The 19,180-nt window shown below is 41.2% G+C and overlaps 1 protein-coding gene across 1 annotated transcript in view; it reads left to right on the forward strand.

Moving 5' to 3' along the window:
* map3k5 (mitogen-activated protein kinase kinase kinase 5) overlaps positions 1–19,180 on the forward strand; it is a 189,233-nt gene that overhangs the window by 80,990 nt on the left and 89,063 nt on the right. The window contains exons 8-9 of the mRNA XM_043685981.1: positions 7,106–7,218; positions 14,960–15,119. Of these exons, the coding sequence (XP_043541916.1) occupies positions 7,106–7,218; positions 14,960–15,119 (273 nt within the window). The remainder of the gene's footprint in view (positions 1–7,105; positions 7,219–14,959; positions 15,120–19,180) is intronic.

Raw genomic sequence — 19,180 nt, forward strand, 5'->3', positions numbered from 1 at the left:
CTCCCTCACCACCAGACGCCTGGAGGAAGAACGCCTCATCTTCCGCCTCGGAACACTTCAACCCCAGGGCATCAATGTGCACTTCAACAGTTTCCTCATTTCCCCTTCCCCCACCTCACCCTGGTTATAAACTTCCAGCACAGCCTTGTCCGGACTTGTCCTACCTGCCTATCTCCTTTTCCACCTATCCACTCCACACTCTCCTCCGACCTATCACCTTCTTCCCCTCCCCCACTCACCCATAGTACTCTATGCTACTTTCTCCCTACCTCCACCCTCCTCTAGCCTATCTCTCCACACTTCAGGCTCACTGCCTTTATTCCTGATGGAGGGCTTTTGCCCGAAACGTCGATTTCGAAGCTCCTTGGATGCTGCCTGAACTGCTGTGCTCTTCCATCACCACTAATCCAGAGTGAATTCATTGTGTAAACTGAACAACTTGTTCATTGGTTTTATATTGCTCTAGTATTATGACATGGAGACAGATAATCCCTCTGTCCCTGTATTCTCAACATAGTAAAATTAAAATACTCATTCTCTCTCAAAATTGCCTGACTGGTTCCTAAACAGATTTTTTTGAATAACCAATTCCAGGCTTTGTGAAATTTATAGCTTAAACAAAATAATTAACTGTTTATAAATGATACAGTGAGGAGTCTTGAGTTTGATATTCAACAGTTCGAGTGATCTTTATAGAATCACAGAATCCCTACAGTGTGGTCATTGGGCCATTTGGCCCATCTGAAGAGCATCCCACCCGAACCCATTCTCTTACCCTCCAACCCTGTCCCTGTAATATGCATCACCCATAGCTGAACCACCCAGCCTGCAAATCCCTGGGCACACTATGGGCAATTAAACATGGCCAATCCACCTAACCTGCACATCTTTGGACTGTGGGAGGAAACCAAAATACCGAGGGAAAACTCATGCCGACATGGAGAGAATATGCAGACTCCACACAGACAGTTGCCCAAGGGTGGAATCAATCCTGGATCCCTCGTGCTATGAGGCAGAAGTGCTAACCACTGAGCCACCTTTATTCTGAGTTCTCTTACCATGCATGTGGCAAAGGCCAAAGACTGTTCCAAATCTGGCTTTCACTTGGGGTCAATTGCCGTCTTAATCACAGTTCAGATCAGAGGAGAGGTCAGTGATGCTGAATACAACATTTTTATTCCTTTTTGGGTTATCATAATTATATGCACATTGATGTTGTTGTTAGTCACATCCCCCTAATCTATGCATCCAATCCAGTAAGCATACAATCCAAGATGGACAACTTTATCAACTGCCCTAGCTCCTCCCTTATTCTCACGATGTTTACCAGATATCTCCATCATCTCTCTTTGGGATCTTACAATGCATCTGACTGTGGCACTCCTTCCCAGATATTTGTCAGCAGCATCACATTATTTGCCAATAACCTAAGTACTCCTTTATCACTAAGAATTCTTCCAAATTTGCTACCAACATTAATAAGATTAGGAAGGATATTCATTCCTATCAATTGTTATGAAATCTTTAAAATTAACTCTAATATAAAGTGACTACTGTTCTGTGACATAGTTGACAAATTGGTAACAACCCCTCTCCCACTTCAGCCTGAAAGATCCAACAAGCAGTCATTCTGACTTGCAGTGCAATTACAACCCTGGCTATTCTCATATTATAAATGAGTTTTAAACAAGAGTTCAGTTCTTGAATCAATCTTTTACTATTTCTGGTCTAAACGCTTTCCATTACTAATTTTACTTTCTTACAGTTGTCTGTGGTTGACTGCTCCTAAATTTGTTTCGCACTAATTTCTTGTTTGCATTTCTAAGTTACAATTACCATTAAGTTCAGAAAATGTAAGATCAGACTTCTCCTCCTTTTCACTAATAACGAACTAGGGACTGTGGCTTAACTACGCCTTTCAAAAGTACTGCTTAATAAAATGCTTATATGGTTAGAACTGCCTGTAAGAGGAACCCAGGTAAATTCCTTATCGTTTCTTGTCACCAGGACCTTTTATGACCACCTCCAACCTTTCATTATCTTATCCAATAACTCTGTATGGAGACCAAAAGTCTGCTACATGTAGCTGCTAACCCTTTCAGCCATCTTGTGTCAACTTTAAAAGCTCAGGTGGCTGTTTTGTCAACTTTAGTCATGGGCCACTATAACACAGTAGTTTTAGCAAAATATCATTAAACAACGGATAATCTAATTAATGTCTACAATGTAAGCCTGTCCACCACCAACAACAACACTCAAGAAGCTTGACATCATCTGGGATAAGTAAGCCCACTTGATTAGCACCACATCCACAAGCATCCACTCTCTCCACCACCGACATTCAATAGCAGCAGTGTGTACTATCTACAAGATGCACTGCAGAAATTCACCAAAGATCCTTAAAGCCTATGATTGCTTTCATCTAGAAGGACAAGGGCAGCAGATATATAGGAACATCATCACCTGCAAGTTCCTTTCAAACCACTCGCCATTCAAACTTGGAAATGTATCTTTGTTCCTTCACTATCACTGGGTCAAAATACTGAAATTCCCTTCCTTAACAGTATTGTGGATCTACCTACAGCACATGGACTGCAGCACTTCAAAAAGACAACTCACCACCATCCTCTAAAGAGCAACTGGGGACGAGGTATAAATACTGCCCCAGCCAGCGATACCCACTTCCGAAGAGAAACTTTAACGATACGTACTCATCTTTGATTCCAGCCCCCACTCTCACAAAGACAGACAGACAGACATAGATAAGGAACAAATCAAAAGGAAAATCAATGAGATGTAACTTGCCAATTCACTTAAGCTGGTTCCACAATGTCTAGAATCACCAATACATTGGCTGTATTTTGCTTCAATTCTGGAGACAGTGATCAATGCAAATAGCTTCCAGTAGGCTTTGAGGAATATTCATTTAATTCTTATAATGTAGGTTTCATTTTCTGAATTTTCAATAAGCTGATAACAGGTGGATAACCAAGGAACAAACAAACCTCCATCCTGTAGCTTTGGCAGCTACAATCCTGACAAAAACATACAGTTCAAAACCAGTGCACACTTTGGTTTCTCTGTTTTTTTTTTCAAAATCTTCTTTGTTAGACTGATTGTCCCCATAATTCCCTATGAGACCCGAGTCAGCATTCAGTCATCTGCTTAAGCATAATGTCGCTCCTGAGTCGAGATGTATGTTGTGTACTTTAGACAAAAATCAATCTGCAATTAACTTCTCAGTCTGGCCTCACAAACAAATATCGATTTGTTTGTTTTCCCTCTTTTTCTTTTCAAACAAGCTGCAGCTCACAGTCCAAAGGTCACCTTCGGCTCTCAGCTCACAGTTCATGGTTCAAACCAAAAATGATGGTTGTGACACTAGCTACAGAGTTACTGTCATATAATCATCACAAGACAGAAGGAAGCTATTTGGCCCATCAACGTCTTTCCATAACATAGAACAAATCTACTATATGTAGCTAACTATTGGGGTAAGAATAGAAGTGCATTGCTATATAATATATTTAGAAATCTTTATTTAGGCTCAAGGGTAAACATATTTCATCAAGCAAAATTGGATTAAGATGCACTTGTCCACAGTCATTTCAGCTGGAAATAAGGAAAAATGTGCTCAGACTAAGCCCAGGAATTTTCCTCCTTCTTCTGAATATTTTCAGTCTTTAAGAGTGAGACACTCTGTAACTGACTATGGGGAACTTTAGTCGTGACCAACACACTTCTCGTGCTTTTCTCGGACTGAGATGGCTCGCAGCCATTCAGAGGCTGGTACCTGCTGTCAGGATCTGCCCCACTTTAAAGGTCCAGGCTGCTGGCTCCACAGAAATACTGAATGTGTTAGGTCATTTTTGTGGTGGGGCTTGAGTCATGGAGAGCATGATGACCAGCAACCAGGGAGACGAAAGCAAGGAGCTGGGTTTCAGCAGCCCATGTTGCCCCTAGACTGAAACAAATTGAGATTCCCATCCTCAATGAGGCAGGCAGGCCACCCCACCATTGTATTTGGGTAGGCTGCCAATCTTCTTGCCTTCTGGGAATAAATTTAGTGTGTTACAGGCTGTGTTTAGACTGTTTGACAACTTCAGGATCAGGAAGGTTGATTTTAGGCCTCCTGCCCAGGATATTCCTGAGGTAGCAGCAAGAGAATTGTCTTTTTAATTTGATTTGATTTATTAATGTCACGTGTAGCTCGGTACAGTGAAAAGTTTTGTTTTGCGTTTGGTACAGGCACACCATATCATAAAAAGTGCTTTAGGCTAATAGAACAGAGTGAAGAACGCAATGTTCGGCTGCAGAGAAGGTGCACTATGAGCAAGATCAACATTAAATTTAAAATTTGAGACTTCCATTCAGAAGTCTAATAACAGCAGGGAAGAAGCTGTTGTTGAACCTGTTGGTACATGTATTTAAGCTTTTTTGTCTTCTGCTTAACAAGAGGTTGGGAGAGATTATGACCAAGTTGGGAGCAGTCCCAAGGCAGCGAGAAGTGTAGATTGTGTCAATGGATGGAAGGTTGGTTTGCCTGATGGACTGGGATGTGTTCACAACTCTTTGTAGTTTCTTACAATCCTGGGCAAAGCAGTTGCCATACCAAGCTGTGATGCATCCGCATAAAATGTTTTCTATGGTGCGTCTATAAAAATTGATAAGAGTCTTTATGGACTTGCTGAATTTCCTTGGCCTCCTAGGAATTAGAGGCATTGTTGTGCTTTCTTGATTGTAGTGTCAGTGCAGGTGGACCAGGACAGACTGTTAGTGATAATCACTCCCAGGAGCGTGACGCTGTTGACCATGTCCTCCTCAGTACCACAGATGTAGATAGGGGCATCCCCTCCACCTTACTTCCTGAAGTCGGTGACCAGCTTTTTTGTTTTATTGACATTGAGGGAGAGATTGTTATCTTCACACCATGCCACCAAGCACTCTGTCTCTTTCTTGTATTCTGTTTCATCATTGTTTGAGATCTGGCCTACAATGATGAACTTGTAGATGGGGTTCGTACAAAGTTTGGCTGCAAGTCATGAGTGTACAGAGAGTACAGTAAGGGGCTGAGTACACAGCCTTGCTGGCCACTGGTGTTGAGAATTGTTGAGGAGATGCTGTTGCCTATCCTTACTGATTGCGATCTGTGGGTCAGGAAATCGAGGATCCAGTTGCAGAGGGCAGAGCAGAGACCTCAGTCTCAGCATTAGGAGATTAGTTTGGTTGGGATTATAGTGTTGAAAACACAACTGTAGTCAATAGCTAGGAGCCTGACAAGGTTTTCTTATTGTACAGATGTTCCAGGGATGGGTGTAGGGCACGTGAGATGGTGTCTGCTGTGGACCTGTTGCACTGGTAAGCAAATTGCAAGGGATGAAGGCAGACTGGGAACTAGAGTTGATATGTACCATGACTAACCTCTCAAAGCACTTCATAATTATGGAGGTCAGAGCCACTGGGCAGTAGGCATTGAGGCACGGTGCATGTGTTTTCTTTGGCACCGGGACGATAGTGGTCTCCTTGAAGCGGGTGCAGACTTCAGGTTGTAGCAAGAAGAGATTAAAGATGTTAGCGAATACTCCCGCAAGCTGGTCCACACAGGATGTAGGTGCATGGCCGGAACCGCATCTGGGCAAGTCACTTTGCATGGGTTCACTCTCAAAAAGGCCAGTCTAATATATACAGTCATATATATATGACTGAGGGAACAGGTGCATCAGGGACTGTCAGGGCAGGTGACAGCATTTCACTGACCTTCTGTTTGAAACAAATGTAAAATGCATTGAGCGCATCAGGGAGGGATGTACCTTTTGTCCACTATTCTGTTCTGCTTTGCTTTGTGGCCCATTAGCCTCGCCACATACTGTAGGTGCCTGTGTGGTTTGTTTGGGCCTCTTGATATCTCTAATAGCCTTACGGAGATCTCTAATGGCCTTACAGAGATCGTATCCGAATTTCTTGTAAAGGTCTGGGTTATCTGACTTGAATGCCTCATACCTGAGACTTCAGTGGGCAATGGTCAATTTGCCTGATTCCAACGCGTCCAATTATTTGCCCTTTCTGTCACCTTCCCTGCCACTTTTAAGGAGTGGAAAGTTTCCCCCAAAGGAGAAAAGAAAATGACACACCCACTTTTACGAAATATGATGCTCTCGCTCAACACCTTAGACAATTACCTTATTAATGTAATTCTGACTGAAATACAGTGATGACACAGTAAATTAGTGTCACTGCTTATTGCCATTGCAATAGCAGAGAAAATTATAAACTATTGAGTACTGTATACAACTGTATTGTAAGATATGTTGCTGACTAATTTGACTTGCAAATTGAAAAAGTAAACCACTTATTTGGTTTTTTGTGAAAGTTGACAATTGTGCTATGGTTTCCCGACTCTTCAACTTTCAATTGTGTTTCTACTATCCCACTACTCAAATTCAGCTGTAAAATAAATGTGATAGACTTAGTGTTCAGTTCGTAGTTGAACATATACATGGTTCTTAACACATAAGGATACAACTGAGGAATATGAGAAATGAGCTAAATTGTACAATTTTACCTTCTCCACCAGTTTTGTGAAGTAGACATTATGATAACCACAGTTTGAAATGAACAGTCTGAGTGCCTTATAAGAACACCTTTCACGGGTGGAAGAATAAACATCCCTTTATTCAATCAGCCCTTAATATTTAATCTGGCAGTGAGTATACCTCAGCACTGTGCAGCGGGATTGATGGCTTGGGTGGCTGATTGGGTAGGTGAGGATGTGCCCACATAACCTACCCAATGGGGAAACACTTGCTGATTATCCTTTGGGTACTGGAATACCAGGATTCTTCTTTGATTCAAATTTCCAGACTGCTTAGGCCTTTACTTTTTTGCTGCTTTAGAATGAATTTGCAGTGATTTACGTCTTAACCAGATCTCCTGAATAAACACTGACTTTTTGTTCTAGGTGCTCCTGCGTGTCCTGGCTTACATTACATTAGTTATGTTCACTGATTCAGTAAATACTGAGGTGTTTATTCATGCAATTAACTTCCAGTTAAAGGTAGCCACCTGAACATGTAAATTTTCATTAACGTTGGATCTTCTGTTTAAGGTATGGAAAGGCCTTTGAATCTGAGCCAACAGTACATTCTGGGATAAATTTAGCTGTTCTCCTCCTTGCAGCAGGACATCAGTTTGACACATCCTTTGAACTGCACAAAACAGGTAATTCGTTTCAATTCATGTCTATAAAAATGTTTTTAAACCCAGGTTATATAAAGAAGTACCACGGTTAGCTACTATTCAAACTATTAGTTGTCATTGATGCAGTTTTCTTTTAATGTTACACTTGCTGGAATGTTTATCAAGGTATTTTGGTAAAGACATTTTGCTACAAGATGCCATATCGTCTGTTTGATAGAACTGTGGAATACTGAGTTGAGATTTCAGTCATTTGTACTGACATTTTTCTTAAATCAAATATTTTACCTTTTAACCTTTACAATTAAAAATCACTGACTCAAAAATAAAATCCATTATGACATGGGGGGGATATCTGAATATTTTTTCCTGCCTTCACCTTTCCCAATTCTTTTTTGCTTTTGCAAGTTTTTCGCTTGAAGTGCATCATCTCACACTGCTGAATGGGACTTTTGAATCATTACCGGATAATTTCCCAAATTTCTCTTTAACTAGTGTCACTTTGAATCACTGGCATTTTGCCATCTGGAAATGCCTGAACAGAGACATGCTCTGCCACTTCACTAGCCACCGGAACATTTCATTAGCCAGCCCAGTGGCACTGGAATTCCTGGGGCTCTGCATGAAGTGGTGCAGCAGCCTTCCCTGCCATCTGCTGGAGGACCCACTTATTCTATCCACATTCTGGGATCAGGTCATCGTAACTATTAGAACAAGTGGCCTGAACCTGAAAGAGGTGCCAATCCTGGTGCAATGTTTGAAAATTTGAGAACACTTTGTATGCCCAATGGAGGGAGCTCCAAACCCTTTTAGACTGAGAAATTATGAAGCCAGAAAATATTTTTCTCCTGTGGAGAAATGGGGGTCAAATGGGCTGAGCTTTGAAGTTTCCCTTGGCAGAATCCATATCCTCTTCTGTTGAACTGCAGTGAGGATATAGTGTCCGAGTTCCAGTGTACACTACAGGACCTGCTGCAGAATTAGTCAGGGAGGGGAGTCCACTCACATTCCTGTGCACCCACTGTATGGAATTTGAGCGACAGTTTGCAGGACTATTTCAAATATGCATCTGCTTTGAGCTTATGAGGGCTTGGTTTCAGTTGGATGTCAGATGCATCTGCAAAATTAAAAATAAATTTTCTTGACCACAACCGCGGAAAGAGGAAGTACTGAAGAGTGACAGGTTCTCTTGTTTGTTTTTTTGAATCAGCACAAAACTTCATGCAGACACTGAGCATATAAGTTCATACCCCCTCCCTAAACCAACATGTCCCACCTCCTCTGTTATAGTATTATGTTAGGGATTCAGTTTGGTGATTCCAGATAGGCAGTTGGGGCATACACCACCTATTTTGTACCCTGATGGACTTTCCTTGCCATTGAATTGAGTGAAAATGTGGTTTGTCTGAACTTGCCTCTCCAATGTTCAAATTATTAATATACTTATATATTACGCTAAAGTCTTGCTGTGGCTTTGTTTATGGTCTTTGAAAATGTTGTAAATGGATAACCTATTTTAAATTGGAAGTCCATCAGGTTATCAAATAGTCAGTCAAATAAGGATGGGTGTATATCTAAGAATAAACATAATGAATGTGCTAATTGCTGACACTGCCATGTTGCATCTTGTTTTTGAGTGATAAGTGGAAATTGGGTTGACCAATTTTCGGTTGTAATTTTCAATGTCAGATTTCCCTTAAAACTGCAATTTAGGACCATGTCAACTTCAGAATGTTCAGGGTTGCTGATTAAAACAAATGTTAGAATCCTTTTGATTCAGTCAACTAGGCCTAAAGTGTATTCACAGACCTACATAGCAAATCCAACAAAATCTGGGAAAAGACTGTTCTATAATATTGATTCTGCACTAATTGCTAGTTATGTATCATCCAGTTAATTGTAATATGCACTAAATGGATAGATCTTTCTATGAATTGATTGGCGGGTGATGCAGCATGTTTCTTCGCAGTTGGGGTGACCATTTAAGAAGGAAAAGAATGAGAAAATTATTCAAATATATTTTTGGACTATAGCTATCATTTAATGAAAAGATGAAGCATCAAGATGATTGCCCTTGAGATGGTAACAGTGACTTGCCTTCTTGAAATGATACAGTCCATGTGGCTTACCTACAGTGCCACTGCTGTTGGAGATAATTCCAGGTTTTTGATCCAGGGATGTTAAAGGACCAAATCAGGTGGCATTGACTTGAATGGTATTGCACCTCACTGGGGTAGCTCGCTGGAAATCAAACTTCATTTTCCCTGGAGTCATCACAGCATTTAAAGATTTTATAAAAGTACACACAATTGTATAGTTGTAGAATTTTTATCTGCCTATGCCTTAATTTTTGCGTGTGAATTTTTTCATATGCTCGTGTGATAGCTCTAGAAATATGGGCATGTAATCCAACATTGAGGCTTACTCATTCAGGTTCAAGAACTTCTCCTGATACAATTTTAATGAACCTCTTACCTTGTGACCATATATCAATTGAAATGGACGAAATCCTTCTGATTCATTTGAGGAATCTCTCTTCGCATACAATGAGAAGTCTAATCCTTTCTCCCAATCCTGTAGGTATTCATAAGAGTATGCCCTTACTCATGATTTGATGGTATCTCTTCAAAGCTTTCTGGATTTGCAGATGGTATGCAGTTGGCTTCATTTGCTTTATTGCTAAAGGTGTCCTGGAAAATGTTAGACATCAAATGTCACAATCTGATCAGGGTCGTATCTCCAATTACAGTCCATTAATGAGTCAAAAAAATCTGTGTGAACGAATCCACTATTGCTTTAGCACTTGCCTTTAAAGGAATAACTTCTGGGAATTCGGTGGTTAAATTCATAATTATAAGGGTGTATTGATCTCCTTTTCTTTTCAGTAATGGTCCTACACAATCTGATAATATTCAGTTAAATTGTTCTTCAAAATTGGTATGGGTATTAAAGTTGCTGGTTTGCTTATATGTTGAGGCTTTCCAATCACATGAGGCATGTTTTATCAAACCTGACCTGTCTTATGAAGTTCTGGCCATGAAAGTGTTGTTTATCAATGCATATATTTTCCGTATTCCAGTGTGATCTGCCACAGGAATTTCATGTGTTACTTACAATATCTTTCTAGGATATCTGGACAGTGCCACTATTTAACAAACAACCATTCATTCACTATCTGCATGTCTGTGAGGATGCCTTTATCTCTTCAACAGAATGCTATTTCTCATATCATCATACTCTAGAACTAATGATCCCTCTAAATTGCACAGCAGTGCGTGCATGCAATCACTCCAAAGGTCCACACTCAGCATCAAAATGTTCATATCTGCAAGGCACTGCTGTACACAGACCTCAGAGACCCATGTAGCTGGAAACAAAATGAGAAGGAATGCTATCTGAAACTCCTTCAGCCTCAGCTTCTGTGTGAACAGTCCGTTTTAACTTTCCTAACCCTCTGGACCTGTTTCCTGACCCTTAATTAACAAAGACATGCCAAATGCTTCTTTTGAAATATCCTCATTCTTAACTAGAGCTTCAACTTTCCTGATGGTATTAATGAATCACTAGTAATTAATTTTGTTTAATCATTGCTCTGGTCACCACACATGTTGGAAAACTACCCAGACCCTGTTCTTACAACTATTCCTTTGTCTCTGTAACCTCAGCTGGACTTTGTTGTTATAAATTTAACTGTTGCTAAACCATTTCTCAGGATTAAATCAACTGCCAAACCCAGATAATGTTTTAATTGTTCTGATAACCACTAGTCCAGATGACAAATCACACTCTAATGGACTTTATACAGTAGAACTGGAATATACTGTCCACCTCTCCCATTTACCAACAATTTGGCTTATATTGAACTCTCTGAAGGGAAAACTAAATCCTTCTTCAGCAAGAGTTTGAGAAGTCCCTGTATCCTTAGTATTGTTGCATTAATTTGAAGGAAGGGTTGTTGTTTTCCCTTCAGACAAAAACTCTTCCTAATTCTCATCTACCATTTGTACTTCTCTATTCACAGCAATGTTTTCCGCTGGTCTCTTAGCTACAATTCAATCTGTGGCCTCTTCCTTTTGAGTTTTCTTTTCAGACTACTCCTAATTCTAATAATTCTTATGTGTTTCTCCTGCAACTTCCAACTTTCAGAATAAATGTCCCCCATCTTGCTACAATGGAAACACCACTTTCACTTCCAATTTTCACATTACCCCTCAGTACGTGACAATCTGATCTGAGGAGATGAGCTTGGTACATTCCAGCTGTTTGTTCTTTACTGAGGCACCTTCCCTTACTATCAGTCTCCCATTTCCTGTCCCTTTCAAATTTATGAAGGTAACAGAAGAAACGTTTAGTTTTACAATTTGCATATAATTGTCAGCCATTATTGCTGCTTGTCTAACTGTTGCAACACTTTGGTCCTCAACATAGATTCTTATGATGGAAGGTAGTGAGTTTTTCACTGCCTCTAACAGAAGAACCTCTCTAAGAACTTTAGACATGGAGTTACATACTTCAAACTTATCATTCTTTGCTGTCAGGCTTTTATTTGCCATTGACATGTCATAGTTATGCTTTTTACAAAACCAGTTCAAATGTTGTCATCTCAATTAAATTGTGCTTTTACCTTTTTTTTAGTGAGACATGCTATGGGTAACTTGTGCTCAATCAATTCATGGCAGTATTAGAGTCATAGAGTTGTACAGCACGGAAACAGACCCTTCGGCCCAACTTTTAAGGTCACCCTTCAGCTTCTGACGCTCCAGGGAAAAAAGTTCCAGCTTTAGATTAGATTACTTACAGTGTGGAAACAGGCCCTCTGGCCCAGCAAGTCCACACCGACCCTCCGAAGAGCAACCCACCCAGACCCATTCCCCTACATTTACCCCTTCACCTAACGCTATGGGCAATTTAGCATGGCCAATTCACCTAACCTGCACATTTTTGGACTGTGGGAGGAAACCGGAGCACCCGGAGGAAACCCACACAGACACGGGGAGAATGTGCAAACTCCACACAGAGTGTCACCTGAGGTGGGAATTGAACTTGGGTCTCTGGCGCTGTGAGGCAGCAGTGCTAACCACTGTGCCACCGTGCCGCCCAAATGATTCAGCCTCTCCCCATAGCTCAAATTCTCCAGTCCCAGCAACATCTTTGTAAATCTTTTTGCACCCTTTCAAGTTTAACAACATTTTTCATATAACAGGGAGACCAGAATTGAATGCAGTATACTAAAAGTGGCCTCGCCAATATCCTGTATAGCTGCAATATGACGTTCCAACTCCAATAATTAATGCAGTGACCAGTGAAGGCAAGCATGCAAAGTACTGCCTTCACCACCATGTGTACCTGTGACTCCACTTTCAAGGAACTATGCACCTGCACTCCTATGTCTTTTGGTTCAGCAACACTGTCAAGTAACTTACCATAAAGTGTATAAGTCCTGCCCTGATTTGCCTTTCCAAAACGCAATACGACACATTTATCTAAATTAAACTCCATCTGCCACTCCTCAGCCCATTGGCCCATCTGATGAAGGTCACGTTATACTCTTTACTGTCCACTACACCACTACTATTGGTGTCATCTGCAAACTTACTAACTATACCTCCTATATTCACGTCCAAATCATTTATATAAATGATAAAAGGTAGTGGAGCCGGTACCGATACAAGTGGCACACTACTGATCACAGACCTCCAGTCTGAAAAACAACCCTCCACTACCATCATCTGTCTTCTACCTTCAAGCCAATTTTGTATTCAGTTGTCTAGCTCCCCCTGGACCCCATGTGATCTAACCTTGCTAACCAGACTACCATGCAGAATCTTGTTGAACCCCTTGCTGAAATCCATATACTTAGCATCCATCATTAAACCCAGGAGGTCACTTGTTCAAAAAACTCAATCATGTTAGTGAGACATGATTTTCCATGCATAAAGCTATGTTGACTATCCCTAATTGGTCCTTGTTTTTCCAAATACATGTAAACCCTGTTCCTCAGAATCCCCTGCACCATCTTGCCCACCACAGATGTCAGGCTTACCAGTCTGTAGTTCCCTGGCTTTTCCTTACCACCTTTCTTAAATAATGGTACCACATTAGCCACCCTCTTCTCTTCCACATCTCACCTGTGGCTGTCAATGATCCTGATATCTCAGCAAGGGGCCCTGCAATCTCATCCCTAGCTTACCACAAGCCTCTGGGTTACACCTGATCAGATCCTGGGGACTTAACTACATTTATGCATTTTAAGACCTCCAACATCACCTTTTCTGCAACATGGACACTTTTTATGACATCATTATTTAGATCCCTGATTTCCCTAGCTTCCATATCCTTCTCCAAAATAAACACTGACGTGAAATGTTAATTTAGTATCTGCCCTATCTCCCGTGTTTCCACACACAGATGGCCACGTTGCTTTTTAAGACTCCCTATTCTCTCCCTCATTATTCTTTTGCGCTGAATCTATTTTTAGAAAATCTTTGGATTCTCCTTAACTCTATTTACCAAAGCTATCTCTTGGGTTTTTTTTACCTCCTGATTTCCCTCTTAAATATACTCCTACTGTCCTTATACTCCCCTAGGGATTCACTCATCCTAGCTGTCTATGCATGACATCTGCTTCCTTTTTTTTTCTTGACCACAGCCTCAATTTCTCTAGTCATCGAGCATTCCCTCAACTTACCAGTCTTGTCCTTCATCCTAACAAGAACATACTGTCTCTGGACTCTTGTTATCTCATTTTTGAAGACTTCCCACTCTCTAACTGTCCCTTAACCTGCAAACATCTGCCCCCAACCAAATTTTGACAGTTCCAGCCTAATACCATCAAAATTGGCCTTGCTTCAATTTAGAACTTTAACTTTTAGATCAGGTCTATCCTTTTCCATAACTATTTTAAAACTAATAGAATTAAGATCACTGGCCCCAATATGCCCCCTCACTGATGCCTCAGTCACCTGTCCTGCCTTACTTTCCAAGAGTAGGTCAAGTTTTGCCCCTTTACTGGTAGATACATCCACATATTGAGTCAGAAAAATTTCTTGTATGCACTTAACAAATTCCTCTCACCCTTAACACTACGGCAGTCCCAGCCTATTTTTGGAAAATTAAAAACCCCTACTGTTTCAACCCTATTGTTCTTTCGGCTATCTGAGATCTCTACACATTTGCTTCTCAATTTCCCGCTGACTATTGGAGTGCCTATAGTACAACCCAAATGAGATCTGGCAGCATTTGCAGATAGGGAAACAAGAGTTAAACTTTGAGTCCAATGACTCTTCTTCAGAACTCTAAACCCTGATCTGAAGCCCTAAATAAAATTTGGTTCGTAATGTACTGATAGAAGTCATGTTTGAAGTTAGAATCACTGTCATTAAAATTTGATCACAAAATAGTCATTTGTGAGGGTGTGTATCTGATACCTTTTAAAGACATTTTGTTTTACATTGAACAGATTTGAACCTAATGACTGGCAGCATACACTTCATTTCAAAGCAATGTGCAATTTGGGAAATGATTGATCGAATACTTGAATGGACTTCTATGAAGGTCAACTTTTCAAAGTGTGCAATTCAAAACTTAGGCTAGACTGAAAACAAAATGGAAACACTTTGTCATTCCTTTTGATCAGTCCAATTAGAACAAATACATGCATATGATTTTTCTGAAATAAGAAGATTCCTGAGGTTGATTTGAATGTGTTATAATATATCGCACCTCTGTCTGTACTAATCTTGGTGATTTTTCTAATTCTGTCCAGGTGTGAAGCTCAGCAGTCTACTGGGGAAAAAGGGCAATCTGGAAAAAATACAAAGTTATTGGGATGTTGGCTTTTTCCTTGGCGCCAGTATGTTAGCAAATGACCCTCTCCGAGTTATCATGGCTTCTGAGAAGCTTTTTAAACTCAAGGCACCAGCATGGTAAGTCTGGATTCATGGCGGAGTGAAATAAGAAATCAGTGTGATTGGAGTCAGTTGGGACTGCTATGGAAGTGGGAAGATATGAGGAATTGATTGTTCTTTGTCAACACAAAGAAGACAATCCTGCAAAGTAAAATCTTTATCTCATAATAATGACAAGTAGAATGGTGTACATTCGCTGCTAAATGAGAGAGAGAGGAGCTTTTATTTGTAATTTCTACCATATACAACTGATACAGTAAAAACAAGACAACATTCCTCCAGGACCAAGGGTGCTACATGGACAGCACAAACTACGCAATCGTACACAGCATACAGTGCTCTCTTTCTCTCGTGCACTCTCCCTTGTGCTCAATGTCTCTCTCATGCTCTTGCTCTTCCCTTCTTTCTTTCTCTCTCCCTCTCTCTTCTGTCTTATGTGCTCTAACAAGCACACACATGGGCACCCTCTTCCTGTCTCCCCTAATGGCCATCCGTCACCCTGAATGTAGGAGACTCCCATTGTCCCCCAATCCACTTACTGACAGGTCTCTCCATTTTTGGTGGGCCACGTTCCGCTTGCTCACAGGCTGCCTACAGTTTGATTGAGAAAGAGAACTGCCCACTTTCCTGACAAAGATGCAAGCTTTATAAAAAGCAAAATACATCTGAATGATTCCCTACATTTTGTGCATTGTATGACCTCAGGAATTTCAAGCCACTTTACAGCCAATTCAATACTTTGTAAGTAAAGTTATTCCCTGTAATTTAGGGAAATGACAAATCCATTTTTCACACTGCCACCTCGCAAACAGCACAAAGGTAATGGTGCTATCAGCGGTACCAGTAATGTTGAGTGAAGGATTTAAAGTTAGAGACGTACAATTGGCCAGAATTAGATGAACACTGACATCTTAGACGGTTGCCAGGTTAAAGAGGGCAAAGAAATGGGAAATGGAAATGTGTTACTGGAAAAGCGCAGCAGGTCAGGCAGCATCTAGGGAACAGGAGAATCGACGTTTCGGGCATTAGCCCTTCTTCAGGAAAGGGCTGAAGAAGGGCTAATGCCCGAAACGTCGATTCTCCTGTTCCCTAGATGCTGCCTGACCTGCTGCGCTGTTCCAGCAACATATTTCCATCTCTGATCTCCAGCATCTGCAGACCTCACTTTCTCCTCAAAGAAATGGGAAAGGCTGAGGAACTAGAGGCATTCTGAAGTAAGGTAGGAATTTAAGGGCATGCCTTAATGGGGAGGTGAGGACAGTTAACAAACACAGTGAATGGTGGTTGAACAGGACTTATCGGGCATTGAGAGAGTAAAGTTTTGTATTAGCTTATGTTTTGGAGGCAGAAAGGTAAACCTGAAGAGCTTTGGAATTTTCATGCTTTTTGTTCCTTCTAGATGTGGATCTGCTGAAGCAGAAGCAGAATCGAGCAACTTTAGGGGGAAGTGGGTGAACTTACTGTTAACATTGATATGTCATCAAAGCTTATCTTTGGATCAGATATGACACCAAGATTGCAAACAGTCAGGTTTGGCCTGAGACCATACTCGGGGAGAGTGAGGCTTGAAGCCAGGAATGAAGCTTGTGGCAGGGTCCAGTGATGATGACTTTGGTCTTCCCTAGGTATTTTCAGGAGTATTTTTGTGAATCCAAAACAGTTATAGTGGTCAAACCTGAATTATGCAAATTTCATCACTTTTTGTTGTTTGTTGAACTTAAGGTGTTAAGAATACTTGTGTATCAAAATGAAGTAAAGTGGACCTCCTGATATGTGCTCATTTTGAGTTCTCAAAGATCCATATTGCTAATGGTCAGAACCACGTTGTGTTGTGCACTGTTTTATAAATTTATCTCAAGCTACTAATCAGAGAAAAGAATGGGTTCACTTAATCTCTCCTCTGTGATTCTGTTGCTGTCCTTCTGTAATTGTCTGAGGTTGGCCCAGACTTTTTTCCTGACTGTATTTCACTCTGTCACTCCAGGATACTTTTACTGTGATGGTTGTAATTCCCTTTATCCACGGCTGTGTCCCTGTCATTGTTGTTATAAACCTCACCATCCTACATGAGAAGCAAAGTAGAAGTGAGCCCAGGAGGGTTGTCCAGGATATTGGATTTGGCAGCTGGTTGTCACAAATCTGTCAGCATTCAGCTAGGCAGCTGGGGAGCTGGTGCACTGATCAAAGGGAAGGTGATTGTCAGGATTAGGATCTTCAGATTCATGTCGGAGTGATACACAGACTGGTCAGAAGAATGGGAGCTGAAATGTGACAACTCTTTGGAAGATTTTGCAGCACAGGACCATTGCTGTAGAAGCAGTCAGAGTAGTGGGAGATTCCCAGAAAAGTGGCAAAACCTTTGAAGCTACAGGAAGATTGGTTGCAGGGAACAAAACAAATATTATGTCAAAACTTCTGGCAAAACCCAGTAGGTCTGGCAGCATTGATAGAGAGAAAAGCAGCTGACCTTTCATGCCAAGTGACTCTTCATCAGTTCTGACAACATTTTTGTTAATTCAAGATTTTAGCTCTACATTTTCCCATCCCTCAAGGATATTTTTCAGCTGTAATAGAATCATTGAATCTGTACAGTGTGGAAGCACCCCATTCAGCCATCAAGTCCATGTAAACCCTCCGAAGAGCATCCCACCCAGATCCATCCTCCCTACCCTATCCCTGTAACCCTGGATTTCCCATGGCTAATCTGCCTAGCCTGAACATCCTTGGACACTTTTTAGCATGTCCAACCCACCTAACCTGCACTTCTTTGGACTGTGGGAGGAAACTGGAGCACTTCCCGCGCAAATACAGGGAGAATGTGCAAACTCCACACAGGTAGTGGAGGGTGGACTTGAACCCAGGTCCCTGGTGCTGTGCAGCAGCAGTTCTAACCATTGAGCCACTGTGCTGCCCCTAATGTTCTTGGATATTATGGTGCAAGATTTTATTAAAAATAGTTTGTTTTTAAAATACCTGTATTAAAGATTGACGCATAAATGAATGCTGTTCACTAAGGAATAATCAGTGACATAATTATATCCAGGATTATTTGCTAGGACAAATGTTCGGCACAACATTGTGGGCCGAAGGGCCTGTTCTGTGCTGTATTGTTCTATGTTCTATGTTCTATGATTATGCAATAAAGGAAAGGAGTAAACAGATTTGTAACAAGGCAGATTGTTGTACGCTGTCTTACACAGGGTTTATATTAATTGGCTAGCTTTTTGTAGTTTGTCTTCAGCAGTCCATTTAGATATCTGCATATCTTTTTTTAAAATAGTTTTTCCTTCTAGCAACATGATTGAGAGTTTACATTCAATCTAATTAGCTTTACCCTTCAAAAATTGTATAATTTTATTTCGCATTTAAGGCCCTGAGTTGCTTTATTATTTTGAAGAACAAACAGGAGATTTTGTGGTCAGGATCGGGATTCCCAGAAGGTATGTTGCCTCCCTGGTGCCAGGGTCCGGGACGTCTCCGATCGGGTGTATAAGGTTCTAAAAGGGGAGGGCAAACAGCCAGAAATCATGTTACATATTGGCACTAACGATATAGCCAGAAAAAGGATTGAGGATATAAAAAGTGATTTCAGGGAGTTAGGATGGAAGCTGCAAAGCAGGATGAACAGAGTAGTGTTCTCTAGTTTACTACCGGTGCCACGAGATAGCGAGGCGAGGAACAGGGAGTGGGCCCAGCTTAAAACGTGGCTGTGCAGCTGGTGTAGGAGGGAAGGCTTCAGATATGTAGACAATTGGGATGTCTTCTGGGGAAGGTGGGACCAGTACAAGAAGGACGGGTTACATCTGAACTGGAAGGGGACCAATGTCCTGGGTGGAAGGTTTGCTTGAGTATTTCGAGAGGGTTTAAACTAGTATGGCAGGGGGGTGGGAACCTGAGCTGTATACCGGAGGTGAGAGTTGATGCAGATGAGGAAATAGCAAGTGGTAGACCAGCTAGTGGGAAGGATTTTCCTGGGAAGGAACCAAGGGATCAGTTAAAGTGTGTTTGCTTTAACGCAAGGAGTATCAGGAATAAAAGTGATGAACTTAGAGCATGGATCAGTACCTGGTGCTATGATG

Source organism: Chiloscyllium plagiosum, chromosome 3, assembly GCF_004010195.1.
Source record: "Chiloscyllium plagiosum isolate BGI_BamShark_2017 chromosome 3, ASM401019v2, whole genome shotgun sequence".
NCBI lineage: Eukaryota > Metazoa > Chordata > Chondrichthyes > Orectolobiformes > Hemiscylliidae > Chiloscyllium > Chiloscyllium plagiosum.